Source organism: Spodoptera frugiperda, chromosome 29 (genome assembly GCF_023101765.2).
Source record: "Spodoptera frugiperda isolate SF20-4 chromosome 29, AGI-APGP_CSIRO_Sfru_2.0, whole genome shotgun sequence".
In the NCBI taxonomy this organism is placed as follows: Eukaryota; Metazoa; Arthropoda; class Insecta; order Lepidoptera; family Noctuidae; genus Spodoptera; species Spodoptera frugiperda.
The window spans coordinates 4,578,107-4,593,789 of NC_064240.1; the positions used below are offsets into that span (position 1 = coordinate 4,578,107).

At 36.4% G+C, this 15,683-nt stretch overlaps 1 protein-coding gene and 1 long non-coding RNA gene across 2 annotated transcripts; both read right to left on the reverse strand.

Annotated features, from left to right (window-relative positions):
• Positions 1-3,864: 3,864 nt before the first annotated feature.
• Positions 3,865-7,763, reverse strand: LOC126912725 (uncharacterized). Its single transcript, XR_007707392.1, has 2 exons — positions 7,377-7,763; positions 3,865-4,138 (listed from the first exon to the last, which is right to left on the reverse strand). It is a non-coding gene; the product is annotated as an uncharacterized LOC126912725 (long non-coding RNA).
• A 4,345-nt stretch (positions 7,764-12,108) lies between these two features.
• Positions 12,109-15,457, reverse strand: LOC126912733 (uncharacterized). The gene is made up of 2 exons (XM_050706387.1): positions 15,165-15,457; positions 12,109-14,402 (listed from the first exon to the last, which is right to left on the reverse strand). Exons 1-2 carry the CDS (start codon positions 15,334-15,336, stop codon positions 13,885-13,887), a joined length of 690 nt encoding a protein of 229 aa, XP_050562344.1. The 5' UTR covers positions 15,337-15,457; the 3' UTR covers positions 12,109-13,884.
• Between the last annotated feature and the right edge of the window lie 226 nt (positions 15,458-15,683).

A 15,683-nucleotide genomic window follows, 5' to 3' on the forward strand; every position in this document is an offset into this window, starting at 1 on the left:
TTGTAAATAATGCATAATTCAACTACATTAAATAGAACAGATAGATATTTAGTCACAGTTTAAATTCGATGTCGACCTGTCGAAGTTTTAAGTGATAGTGATAAAACTGCAGGTACCATTCATATTTTATAGCAATCAATATTATCTACTCGCTTCTGCCAGCTCATACTCTGTCTGTATACCACATTTTATCGGACAAATATCCAAATATAATGTAAAGTGGTTTCATTTGAAGGAAAAAGAAATGAGTGAGAAAAAATTAAGTACAAAAGTTATATAATACTACTATATTAATGAGCAGCAGCATCTTTTACTTTTTATAACCTAACTGTGATAAGTATTAAAATAAGAGCTCAAGCAAAAAAGCCTACTCTATAGTATAGAAGTTTTCAGCTCACATTTGCTGTCGGATGTATCAAAATACTCAGCCATTTTCTTATTTTTCTTTCTTCATGGCAACATTAACAACAGTTTCTATATAAAAAAATCGCAATCGATACAAACAGTTTGCAACAAGCCTTATCTTCTGATATCAATGTTCTGACGATAATACTCTTTCATATCAGCTAATATAATATTCTGCGGAATAATTCAAGCTACGCACTTTGCAGTATTTTCTTAGGTACCACCTGTGAAGGCTCTTACAATATCTCTACAGAGTCCAACAATCAGTTGATAAAATTATAATTGTTCATTGTCAATCGATTTAATTAATCCAGTGAGTATTAAATGGGTTTTTCCGGAGTTTTTGTGCTTCTATCTATTTCAGATTTGGTGTTTACATGAGTCGTTACTAGATAATGATAATACTTGTTGTTATTTTGCAAGGAGTTACTGCCATCGATCTTCCATAATCTGCTAGGTATGAATGCGATGGTACCTACTTATATTATTGTACGTAGCTCAGATACTCTTAACTATATTGACCGCAGCCAAGTCTTAGCCTAGCGCTCCTTTATTGTCCAATTTTTGTCTTAAGTTACTCATTTTTATAACAACTATCGTAAGACATACTAAATTAACAAAATATCACGGTTCCATTCATAGTAGGCTGCTTGACGTCGTCGCGTCTACACGCTGTTCATGATGAAGAGTCCCTCTGTAACTCGAAACTATTAGACGCTTTTCTCCATTAATGTACGTGGAGTAAACCATGATTTTTCAGTTAATCATCTTCTATCATTCGCTCTTTCTCAATTATATCCCAAGTTGAATTCATTTAACAATGGTACTTAAACTACCTAATTCCAATAGCATTCTTAACATCAGACGATTGACAGTGATTCAGCTTAAACGATTAGTTCCCTACGTATGAATCATCTGCCAACCAATAAACTCCTGACATTCTTTTATCACTATTATTTAGATCTATTATTGGTATACATATCAATTTTTGATCTCCGATCCGTCTGATGGATTCTCCGAACAAAAGTATGGGGAAAGCCCGTGACCTCTGGTGAACTTGCGCTTCAGTTTTTGTATCAAAATATGTATGAATATGAAGATATTATTTTTAACAAATTGCCGTCATTATTCTTCCTGGTTTTTATCGTGATAGACTGCAAACATGTAGATTTTGTATGCTCTAGAATCATTAGAGACCTTAATTACTTTGATTCGGTTATTAAGATGTTGTTTTTTACATTTGATTCCGACTTTAGGTCAACGAACATTGTAATATTTGCATAGTTGCCTGGTTTATTTACTTATTATTATCTAAGCGTATCAATCACGTAATGTACATAACCCATAATAAATGAAAACTATTAATCCTATAAGCTTAATCGTAAATACTGCATCGTTATTTGCCAGCACACTTAAAAATGCTATTATCAACGGAGTAGCAATATCGAAGAGTAATTATGATTGATCGCCAATTAATGTTATCAATAATTGCACCTTAAAACATTTAACACAAAGTTCATTACTCGAAAATCCACGATAAAGTGCAACTCCAAGTTAAGAGTCGTTTTAGTCAGAAAGAGTCTAACACTCCCTCTCGCTATGCCCTGGCGAGAGAAGTCATTAGATGATATTCCCTGCTCAAAAAAAAAAAAAAAGTTACGTGTTGCTTGGTTTGCGGTGGGCCTAACTCGCGTACTTTAATGCCACACAATGATATTCTAAGGTAACAAATAGGGAATCAGGTCAGGGAATCCGTACGGGCTGGTAATCACAGCATGTGCCAGTTCGATGCAAGGTTGAAGCACGGTCCATATGATAACACAAGCGCACACATTGTTGTAAATTGTTTAATTATAGGTAAGCGACGTTTTATTATGACTACGCTCACGGTTCGTGTACTATACTTGGAGTAGTTGTACTCTTGGAGCAGTTTTTACTTTATTTTTAGACACAGAATCATCAGTATTAATCATGCGCTCTATGCCAGCTCGTAACTAGTCTGATAATTAACTAAATATTATGATGAATGTGTCTCTCCAAAATTATACGTTACAGTCGCAGACGAGCAATACTTTATTGTGATGATTGTCGCTGACTGTCATGAGTGATTATATTTAGCACATACATACAAGGAACTTACGTTTTTTTGTTTTTATTTCCTGAAGAAATATCAAAGATGTTAATACACTTACCTCATTTAGGCAGACCTATTTAATTATACCAATTAGAATCATTGGGAATATTTTAGATTTCAAACTAATACATACTAAGGTTTAGCCATATTTTACCATACTATTGAATCTGACCCGAGACTCCATAGTAGCACAGTATATATAGACATCTCAAACAATAATTTCACTACTTAAGTACCCAATCAAAACACCACTGACACCTGCGAACATTCAAAGAATTAAATTCGGATAACTGTTTACTCCGTTGAATGGAAAGTACCACAAGAAGATGTTGAACCTGGATGTATATAAACAATGAGACATAATAACAGGTATATTATTTGATTCCCTTAAGCACGAAAATACGTCTGCTTGACCGAGTGCAGCTGATTTCATAAAGGGCGTTCCCCTCCGCAACGCGCAACGATACAGGTGACAAGAGAACAGCGGGTATCACGCCTAGTTCATTACGCAATGTTCTATGATAGACAGCAATGTTTGCGAATAACCTTCAGATATGTGAAGTAATAGATTGGTTTACGTTTATCTAATTGTCTGACGTTTTGGGTGGATCAGTCCTGTGGTTGCAAATAATACATTTGACGATCAGCCAATAAGTACCTACCTGCTAAGATATGTGGTGTTTGGCAATGAGAGCATTACAATTTTGTTGTTCATAAAAACATGCTTAATCAAGGAAGTTAAGTAACTAGCTATCACAATTAGAAAGTCTAAAAACATAAAGAACCATGCCAATATTCGAAGACATCGGTAGAAAGAGGCATGCGCAGTGCGCACGTAGACTCTCCGCCTGCCGCTACTCACTTACGCCGGGCGTACATCACGACGTAACAATTACATAAAAATGGCGTTCACATCGGGCCGTCGTCGACCGCGTTTCCTCGTCGATCGTGTAAACTTTCACGAAATCAAACAAAGAAATAGCGAAGCGGCTCATTTGCATCATTCCCACGCGGACAAAAGAATGACCCAATCTGTTTGGCAACTACAAATGATGTGTTACCCGAAATCCTATGGTCACGGTCTGTCTCCTACGACGCATGCGACAGACAACAAATTGAGATTTAAATTCTATGTTAGACGATGGCCTTTTTATTCTCGAAACCGTCTCTCATGACCCTGATAGTCTCCGCTCCCGAACAATGTGATCGAACAAAACATTCGTCGATTTTATTTTCGTAATTATCGTTTCGTTTACGCAACCGTGTCTTCACTTTAATGAAACGCTTATGTAGTTTCTACCTATTATAAAACTTTAGGTTATACGTTAGTTGGTACGGCTTCCTTTATTATGTAGCTAGATATATTAATAGTGTTATGAGATTAGTACCAGGTAATGAAGTGGTACAATTGTATGTATCGCTTCACGAATCTGGTAGTTTCCTTAAAATTCTTCCGCTTCGTAGGGTTCCGGACGACTTGAGTCCAACGGCTCCCCGCGACCTTCCCAGGTCGCAAGTTCACCTAGTGGAGCACCGTCCCACGCTTCGCCTTCCGGTCCGTGGCCGCCCCACGAGACCCTTCGTATCTTTTACCTGCAACTTAATATAATAAGTACATTATTTTCAATCGTCAACAACTTTATTATATAAAATTCAACACACGCCCCAGTGATTAATGAACAACTCAACATGTTGCTTCTTTAGTTACCTACAGAAAGTTTCCTTTATTTGGAACAATCATAAGTTTCTAGAAAACCATGGCTACGTGACTGAAATGTTCATTTAAGTAGTAATAAACTTCAATAAGATTGAGGATCTTCGTCTTTAATCAAGTTCGTTTTAATTAATTTGCATATCAAATGCAATAAGCGAACGTGAAGTGGTGACTGATAAATGTCGTAATGATGAAAACAATGAGTTTAGGACTTTCTATTCGCGCGTGCGTCTCCCCCCTCCACAGTTTCCCCCTGTAGTACCTAACTGCCCACGGAGAAAGCCTTTGACCTCCACCTCCACAGGGCTTGTTTACTACGAAGCAGTATTTGTGGCACTTTTGCGTGCCCGCGCCACTGCCGTGTGTAAATTGCGCTTCTATTTATAAATTGACATTTTACCAGCACCCCACTATGCGTAATTGAAAAGAAACGTAAATAGACATTATTATATGTCCCTTTATGCGACATACGTTTGAGACCACCAACGTCTAGAGTTTATTGCGAATTTTCACAACGGTTAATAATTCTGTATGAATTTGCAAAACCAGGACCCCAAATGCGAGTTTCCGTCGGTGAAGTCGTAAAAAGTAACCTCGATTCTCATTGAAAACAGCGACATTAATGCTGTATGTTTCTATTATTGTAAAGTGTAGTAAACACACTAAAAGGCAGCTTGCGCACCGACGAGGTCGGTCGGTCCCGTTGCGCGGGAGTCGGGTCGGGCTAACGGGCGGCGGCTAATGAGAACGGAGCGACTCAGTTATGCAGATGCCGGGTGCGCACGTTCTACGTTTATCTACAGCTTGTTGGCTTGGATCGTACTGTGATTTACCTAGACCTGTTGTTTGTAGCGTTAGGTAATTAATGATTTTATGCTATGTTAATATGAGAGGAAATCGATTTTTGTGTCTAATTTTAATGCAGATAAGGCATCGATAAACAACATTATGAAATACCATATCATTTAAAATCCTATGACCAACTTATGAAAAAAAGTTCACACATAAATTATGCCATAAACCTAAATTTTAACGTTAGAATTCAGTTTAATAGATTTATTTTTCTGGTAATTGAATTAAGAAACAGGACGAATATGGTTGTCTATTGGCTGTATAAATAATTGGGGACGGGCGGTATGCGCCTGCGCAGCGATTCGCGCCGGTGACGTTGAGTAACCACCGCAGTGTGTCACCACCTTCACGGGCCGCTGCTTCCTGACGCCTTTCGTCAGATAAACATTAGACCAATTGCTTTGTTTCACTTATTAAGTTAGTCATATACATATACTTATCTAATATTACTCTCATAAACATTCAATGAATATGTTAGTGTTACAGGATTATGGGGTCATTGGCTTTCGAACTAGTTTTCAACTAAAGAGATATGTAATTTGTACGATAGTTAAAATTCGGTTTTCATTTTCACGGTGATTCAAGATATTGGACAAAATAATAAATCATACTAACTCTAGACCGTGGCTTTGCAAGGAATAAAAAAACAGAAATCCCTAAATATTCCCTATCTTGTTAATCGAGTTCGATCAAATCATCAATCGATTTTACAACCTACTCATCGAAAACAGCTAGTCAAATTAACCAACATCACAGTTCATAACAACAAAAAAAAACAACTTATCAATCAATCAGCACCAACAACCAACATGTCCATACGCAGTGCACAGAAAATGCAAAGCTGACGGCAACTGAACAAAGAGCTGCATTTCTTTGGCCGTTCCCCTCAGGTTCCTCCCTCCGGGCAAACCGATCGAGCCAGACCATCGGCTCGCAAGGAATGCTTTCAGTGACTAATAGCCTAACCATTCACAGGCTAACGCTTACTTGTATTACTGTGATTTGTAAACAGTAGCTTAACTGCTGTATGTTCTTGAAATATTTCGTCGTCACTGTCTTGTTAAGTCTCATAATGAGACATTAAGTGCACCTAACTTGCTGCAAATGTGTTGAAGGTATTGCTACTTATTCTACGTGTATTGTTTTGTATGATTTGTTTTGCTATTTTGACTCTAAGGTTCCTCAAATGAAATGAGCCATAAGGTCTATTTTTAAACGTGAGGAAAGTAAACGGAAGATTGCTAGAATATTTTGGGTTAAATTGACTTAAATAAATCAGGTATCGACGTCAGAACACGTGTTTATAGAAATCTAATTTCTTTCAAAAACAATAAGCCTATTGTGATCAGGATGCACAAAGGCCAATAACACTCGAATGATCTAATTTCTATATCACCATTGATGTTTATGGTGCAGGGGATATTCGAACTGATCGGAACGGATCACTTGATTTCATAAATTTGTCAAATATCAATCCAATATCATCATATTAGCAATCATGCTTATATTAACCACAAGACGTCCACTGCAGCACATAGGCCTCCCCAATGGCCTGAAATATGTTATAGTAGAAAAATTGTATAGTGTATTAAAATTACCGACATTAACAGATACATATCTACTTCGCACAATTATATTAATAAAACAAAATTGTATTGCTGTTATGTTGTTACTAAATCAGTTGCCAATTGTAGTCGTAGCCCACTTTAGAAGGGAAACACTGGCATCGAACTTCCTTGCAACCTAAGGTCGCGGCGCAAGAGTTGACAAAAAAAACATATTGCGAATGCATGCATACGGTACTCTCATTGCGTAAGATGGCCTTTGTCATTTCATTTTACATAATAGCCGTTTTGTCACACGTAATCTTTGGCAAGTAAGTATCAGTGGAAGTTCACTCACGTGTATGTATCTTTCTAAAATTGTCAAAAAGTATTATATATTTTTTACATACGCGTTTCTTTGTTACGTGTGGTTGTTCGCTGCTTAAGTAAAAAGTTAAGTAAGTAATGATCGTAAGCGTAACATTTGCGTCTCTGGTTTGGCAGTTGTATACATGAATGCAGGCATGAGTCCTCTTAGACCTTTTAGCCCTTTAAAGTATCAATGTTGACAAGTCCAAAAAATTTTCTAACAGAATAACTAAAGAAATAACATCAAATCTCAATAAATAAATGAATACAAACTAACGAAGAAGTCACAATATAGACAATATTGTCTCTATCAACGTAATCAAAACACATGAAATTATCAAATTATAAATTTACTTACATACATAATACAGCAACTAATTTAGATAATTTGTGCGTCACAAGAATATGGAAACACGTAAATCGAACGATTTATTCGAAACTGGCCTTGAAGAAAGTCGTTCGAACACAAATATGTATATAGAAGCAGTCAGTATTGGCAACCGTGACGAATTACTTAGGAACATATAAACAATAATTGAGCTGTAGGTACAGTACGATGTGTGGCTGACAGATATGGACTTGCCCCTACCATTATGCCGTGGATTGGAGCGGGCGTACACCCGATAAAGACAGTATTATCTATTTTGCGCGCTTATATCGAGACTATTGCGCGGTTATTAACAGCACTAACTTGTACTAACTGGGGTTCTCCATGTTTATGAACAGAAGAGATATATGGTCCAACTGTAAACGAGCTGATTAATTCAAGACTTAGGTAACAATGCTACTTAATATTTGTAGACTTAACTGTAATCAGTTATACAAAAATAATCTTTAACGTAATGACAATTGCAATTCTAATTGAATGCAGAGCAAATGACGAAAAAACCGCTAAACTATTTGTATGAAACAGTATTTTGTTTTGTTTATAACAACCAAAAATACTAATACATTAAAATAATTAGCGCTTTTCGAGGAAGCATTGAGGCCAAACAAATCGTAAATAGCTGCAACCTAAGTCTCCTTGAATTGTATACGTGGATTTGTAACATATAATATCATCTTAGTAAAATTTGTGTCGGACTAGAGTCGTCGCCGTAAAGCTTATTTAGAGTTTAAAGATAACGATCTGCTTATGAACAAATTAATGTTTAGGTCAGCCATTATTAACATTACAACACTAGTAATTACTTAGTATATTTGTCAATAGTAATCTGGTAAAATCATAATTCCCTGGGTCTCTGACTGATTAAAGCGATTAAGACCTTATTTAGACAGTGGATTAAGTACCTATTTTGATTTAAAACAAACAAATTTGTACAGTTACATAACATAACAAAAGTATATTACATACACTTCAGTCTATGATGTTATGTTATGTTAAAATTATACTTTAACCGACTACAATAGAGGTGTGATTGCATCGACACAGTGAAATGAAAGCACAATCGTTTTATGAAACGAGTCGATGGAAGGTAATCTAATCACGGCCGCCAATATTACACAATGTAACTAAACAATAATCCCACTTATCTGTTGGTTCAACTATTTTGGTTATAGTTTACATAAACACCGTACATTCTATTAAAGTTTTCAATCAAATTAATGTGTTTTTTTTTACTTTCTCTAATTTATTACCGAAATCTGCAAGACAAATCTGGCAGGATATATGAATGTTCCCATTTTACGATTTATTTGAGAATAAGCACATGATATCTTAATAACAAATTATATCTACTTGTACATTAATGAGGAAAAACACTCAATATAAAGCAGTAAATAAAAATAGAGTGTGTAGCATAGTACTTTCATTCGCTGCGTGTTACACACTGCAGTTTGAGCATCTATTGTTAATTTTCTATTCTCTATTACAATTATTTGCTTCATGGGGAAGTAGGAAATAGTGCGAAGCGCGCGTATAAATAATATAGCGTGACTTTCTCCGTTTGTTTTGATGCGAGCGGACCGCGCAAGCGCATGGGCACCGCACTATCACACAAGTGACATGCGCACTCGAGAACACGAACGTTGCATAAACTAAGAAATATTAACTAATGTTCACATGCATTATGAACAAGTTTTGTTTCAATAAGTAATACTAGCTGGTTAGGTAATAACCAGAAACAATAAATATAGTACCTTACATCGGCAGATCATAAAACTGGTTAAATTACACGTGCATAGTTATTAGTTATAGAAAATAGACGCGACTGGCTCTTCTTTGGTAACTATGATGTTACTATGTAAATTGGTATAGTATTTTGTATTTTATATCTGCCCAAACTCAAGAATATTGTTATTATAGAATTAAATGTAAGTGCTTAATTAGAAATGGGACCTAAACCTAAGTTCTATTTACGTATGTGAGTTACACATCACCCCGGAACCAATCAGAGCCCAAACATTGCAGTAAAGAAGTAACGCGACAGTTGCGGCACCGTTACGTAAAGTCGGATTGTCAAAATGTCGCAAGCGCAGATCACGTAGGCCGCGCTCCTTGCAGCCGACGCAACCGACAAATCGCTGGGAAAGCACCATAATTCCGCCAATCACACGGGAATCTCAACTATGCCAGCTCCGATGTCCAATCACCGAGTGGTAAATATAGCTTCGATCCTTCCATCTAATATTTAACGCTGTCACAATTTCTAAAAACCGACCTAACACAAAAAATGGCAACTTGTTTACGAATTTTGAAGTTCGAGGTTATTAAACTAATCGCCATTCAAATGAACGTATGTTTCTCAATGTTTTAATCTCGTGTGCATTCAAAGCGGATACAAAAATACACACGGACCTTCACTGTGACATTCGAATCCATCAGAGAATCTCGTTTCGACCGTGTACAATACTGAGGTCTGCGTTATAATATAGTTATTCCCCAATATGAACGGTAAATGACCTTGTTACAGTTATAAAATGTCATGCTCGTGTTTGAGCAACGCGAACTGGTTAGTGCTATCATAAACAAAAAATGTGAGACAAAACTCTCTGGTGTCCAAATTGACAGTCAGTTTAATTTCTATTAAATATGTAGATCGGTATGGTATTTTCTTGTTTGCTTTTCTAATATTGAGCAGTAGTTTACGAGTTTACGTTTTGACGTAGGCAGTTTTGGAGATGACTTTCTAGACGGATTCCGTGTCACCAAATAGTACATTGGTGCTCCAAAATCGGAGGTATAAATTGAACAATGAACGACGGCGACGCGGGACCGAAAAGAAAATTAATTTAGGTATTGGTGTCGGTCGGCGAACCCGCGATTGTGAAACGCTGAGCGATTGCGCTCAGTACTGTTTGTGTAATACACCGGCACAATGCTCCACCAAATCAACTGGCCCTCGAAAATGTTCACCTGTGTTGAAACGAGCCTTCAATAACTATTCTCGTTGAACAACCTTCTGCTTATACATTAGGAGACAAGATTTTAGGACAGGAGCGAACATCAAAACAAATCTTGCCAGACAACCACCAGTGTCCCTTTGTTCATTAAACGATTAAACACCATGTACGAAGTATCAGCAGCATATATTAAAATGGTCAAAACTCGACCAATTTAGAAAACTAGTCATAACAATAAATAAATCAATATTTCGAATTGGCAAAAAAATTCAACGGCGAAAAAAATGACAAAAATCATGGAACAGAACACTCGAGCAAAGTTGGTAATTGGGAGATGAGATCTCGTGGAACGTGGCCCGAGGCGGCATGAATGAAAGCCGCTCACTGACAGCACACTATGATCGTCCCAGGGTAGTCGCACCAAATAAACACCGAGCATTTCGACATGTCACCTATACAATGCTTGATACACTCAGGTGTACACACGCGCTGTGTGGACTAAACCGGCCATGTATGGGGAAAAAATCTGGTGGATGTTTGTGTCGGCAGTCGATTTGTACGCGCTAAGGATATCGACATCCGCCGAACGAGTTTTTCCAGTCCGTATCATCGCAATATCACGGTTATTATTGAAACGCGCGCTGCGGTCGCGACAGGTAAGTAAAACATTTATCACGGGAAATATTTACCAATCTAGTGCAGCCTTATCTTATACCACACAAATTTTAGGGGAGATTCGGATAACCTTTGACGTTTTTATGACGAGTCAACAACTCAAGGCATTAAAATTTAGGCATTCTAACATTACAAATTGTATCTAATTAATTAAAGCTTAGGTTTATTTTAGGTTTATTTTAATTTTTCACAAAAACATAGGTAGTTTTGTAGTAACAAAATTGTGATTTAGAAAGTTCATTGTAGTAAGCATAAGTCCATTTGATTGTATCTCGGTGAACCATACCACTTACGGTACATACGGCTCGTTCGTGGGCAGAGAAATTTGGTAACACAAATATTAAGCCACAACCAGTTCACAACAATTGAAACGGCGATTTGAAAGACACGGCGACCAATCCGTCACGGTGCTTGTGAGCGCCGCATTCTGTGCCTCCTCCTAACAAACATCTCATATTTCGACATCGCACACTCATATTTTCTGCACATTGAAATAAGATCACAAATTTAAAAAAACATCTAAACTAATATGGGTGCTACTTAACGACATTATGGTATTTACCAAACCTATGAGTGACACCTTAAGGTAAAGAGAAAGGGTTAGGTTTTATTAGTTTTGGTGCTCCCTTAAGCTAAGTAACTCTTATAAATAGATGGTTTAGGAATGGTGACCATAAAGTACCGAGTTTTTATAACTTTTGTAAGATATATTAAATTAATTATGTATTACGGCTTGTTTACGTAACTGTTTGTTGAGATAACTCGACGACACGATACGACGCTTCGTGTGTCGAGTTCATGAATATGAGCCCCTGGAGTAGCTTGAAAGTAGTCGAGTTCATTAAACTAACTTTTATAGATTTAGAAGGATTTCGGTTTTGTAGTACAATACTTAGTTTACTTATAACGGTTGGACGAGCGGCTGCAGTGCCTCAAAACAATTATTTGTGTGAGTTACACAAATTACTGTTTTGGATCTAAATTTGTGTTATATTAATTTCATAATATAAAATATAGATAGATAAATTCAATAGTTCTGTTTTGTTTAAAAAAAAAAGGTTTTTATTCACCGAAATATTACAAAATCGCTGCGTTCTACGCTAACTAATTAAAAGTATTAAAACAGTCGCTTACAAAAATCACAGACAAAAATTAAAAATTGTTCAACATTGCAACATTTTTAAACGCAGCACAAATTCACACAATAATCAATAATACAACAGTTGTAGTATAAATATTATTATAAAACTTAGCTTATGTCAACGGCTTCGCCCGCATTCCCGTTGGGATAAAAAGTAGCTAATGTGTTATTCTAGACCATAATCTCCAAATTTCACCTCGATTCCTTCATCCGTTTTGACGTGAAGGACTATTAAACAAACAAACATACACAAAAACTCGCATTTCTAACATTCCTAGGATATGAAATAAAATATTTTCATTCTTTCTCAAAAAAAAACTGTTCGAAGAGATAACTCTACTAATATAGATCCCACCCAAAACATAAATGTGAAAGGCTGCCAAGTTCGATAATATTGGAATGCTTCGCCTATAAAAGAAGTGAGATCTAAATAAGTACCAAGTTCCATACACAGACCTCAGTTAAAAATGATATAACAAGTTGGCAAGTTTTCATACACTTTGTTATAAACCTACTAAAGGCAATGAGTCAAGTATATAATTTTCTATTAAAACTTGCCAAGTTATATCATTTTTAACTGAGGTCTTTGTATGGAACTTGGTACTTATTTAGATCTCACTTCTTTTATAGGCGAAGCATTCCAATATTATCGAACTTGGCAGCCTTTCACATTTATGTTTTGGGTGGGATTTCATTTATTTTTGTAAGGTTTATTTTCTTTTTTTCTTATTTTACTTTACTTTGACTAAATACAAACCTTCGTAACGAATTTTAGGTCGGTACGACCATTGGAAGATATAGATAATTTTTTTGTTTTACTTCCTTAGGGGTATGAATTTACACCTTCATTATTTTTAAAACCGACTCACACTTGGCCATTTTCAGATTTTTTCCTTTACTTTGACCTAAAGACCTACCTCCATGCCAAATTTCAAGTCAATACGACCATTGGAAGTGGTCTAGGTTTTTGATGAGTGAGTGAGTCAGTCAGTCAGTGAGTGTATAGTAAAAATAGCGATTTTCTGATGTCAATATCTCTAGACCTACAATAGGTACATTAATGAAATTTTGTATTTTAGATAAGTAAGTAGATCTCGACAGATACTAGAAATTTCATATGCGTAGATAAAATAGATTTTGAGTTATAGGTGGGTCGAACTTGGCCCGAAATGGTTCGTGTAATATAACCCACGGCCGGTGTGTCGGTTTTTTTGCTCGAACTTGGCGGACACACTGCCGTGTGTCTAGATCCTTAAGAGTTTAGGTGCGTGGCTATAAGATTTAGAGTTTAGTTGATTGGTAGGTTTTCTTAACTAAAGGACCACAATGTAGCTTGAAACTAGTCGAGATACCTCGCCGAACAGTTACGTGTGTGTTGTTAATCATCAAATTATCATTATTTTTATTATACAAACGTTAAAATATTTGGATAAAAATCAGTCAATTCAATAGTAAGACCTATTCAACGTTAGCTTTACAATATATCGGAAACAATAAAACTACGTTTAAAAAAACAAACATCAACCTGTTACAGAGCTACAAAGTTACAGTACATGAGCATTGAGCAGCATTCCGCGACACACGACGCGGCGATTGTCGCGCTGCTACTGAGAATATGAGCCTCTAGCATGGCTTGAAACTAGTCGAGTTCCTCGTTAAAACTTTACGTGAGTAAGCCGATAACATAATTATTAGCGTTTAAAAATATTCATCCTTGCAACAAATCACTTACAATTGTATCGATTTCTTTAATCAACAATCTACGGTCTGCAGGTTGTAGTGTAGTGCATACAGCACGTGCTAAATCATCCATGTAAGTCTTTAATGTATGTTTTTCGTTACTAAAACTGTGTTTCACTAAGAAATTTGCTAAATCCGGTCTTTTAGAACACTCTTCTTTGGGCAAGCCATCTGTAGAAGTAGCTGCCTCATATACTTCTTGACCGCGGTTTACTGAAGCTTCATATTTTGTTTCCATATCGATATCAATTCCAAGTAGGTGTGAGATAGTTAGTTTAGCACGTTCATTTTGTTGAATCTTTTTGATTTCATATGGAGACGCGTTTTTAATATAGGGATCAAGGAAATCAAGGGATCCGTCGAAATAATTTGCCACCTTGTCATTATTGCGGACTTCTGACTCGGTAATTTTTCCTTCCAGGACCAGTAACTTCAATCTTTTGTAAATCATTTGTATATTATACCACAAACTGCGGCATTTAATCGCTAAAAAAAAAAACAGAATATTAGTTTGATAAAACAAATAACGATTTTACATCATCACCATAATTATAAGCACAATTCACAACATCATATCAGCATAAAGACAGAAGAAGGAAAGCAGGCAAGTGCACAGCGCGTCGCGTTCCACGTGCTCATCAAAGCTGTCTCCTTGGCTGTCAGGATCCCCCAATCCGGAGCTGCGGATAACCTAACAGGGCTTTGGCTTGAAGCAGGAGGAGGAATGGAGTGGTTGTTCATCAGCAAGATCTGACACGCTCTCTTGCCTGACCCAAAGCGGTAAAATTCATTAGGTACATGATTTTTCCCCCTCAAAAAAAAGGCATGCAGGAGTCACTAATGTGTACTAAATTACATGCAGTGTCATACCAAAAAACACAACACCGATCGTTGACAAAGAAATACCTATAAAACATAAAAACATGATAAATATTTTTTTATTATAAAACTGAAAATTATTCAGCTAGGAAACAATTCTCATACATAATATAGCATAACAAAACCATATATAAAAAAATAATAACAAGTTAATTGAAAATAATAGTTTACTCACGTAAAATTTATTCATGAACACAGACGCAATGACGCTGCGCAACCGCAAAGCTTTTCTTAGTAATTTCACGTGAGCAAACCTTTATTTTCAATAAATTTAGTACAAGTCTAATCTAGTCTAGTCTAATCTAGTCTACAAGTATAACTATTATGAAAAGTTATTATAACAAAATAATTACGAAGGTATATACTTACCAGGGAATTCTAAATCTCGAGATATCCTATCCCAAGTTGTTTTCTTTAAGAATTTTTTGTTGTAATTGAGTATTTCGCACTCAATTTCACATACTTTATAATCTTTTACTAGTTGGATTAGCTTTTGTTGTGTTGGTGTCCATTTGTAACAGTGTAACTTATTTGGATTCATTGTGTTTTGATAATTTTTAATACGTGTTACGTCTGTGGTGGCTTGCGCGCGACTGAGAAACGGGGTGAGGGGGAGCGGACGACAGACGGCGGCGGCGCGCGGCCGTGAGGGACGGGGAGGTGACGCCTATCGCGAGCGCGCGCTTATGTTTCCTAAGTCAAGAGACCACGACAATCTTACCTACTACTATTGAATACCTACTCTTTGATATTTGTAAAAATATGTACAAATATATTTTTTTTCAAATTAGGTAGTACCCGTACGCGACAACTTGAGACCTGTGTGCAATGTTCAACAAAGTAAAATTAATTAATTACAGTATTATTGTTGACAAATAGTCTATATTG

Bases quoted from the DNA above. Each gene is read 5' to 3' on its own strand.
- LOC126912733 (XM_050706387.1), bottom strand. From the start codon at position 15,336: ATGAATCCAAATAAGTTACACTGTTACAAATGGACACCAACACAACAA. The intron at 14,403-15,164 runs GTAAGTATATAC...TTTTTTTTTTAG, and splicing joins TCGAGATTTAGAATTCCCTG to CGATTAAATGCCGCAGTTTG.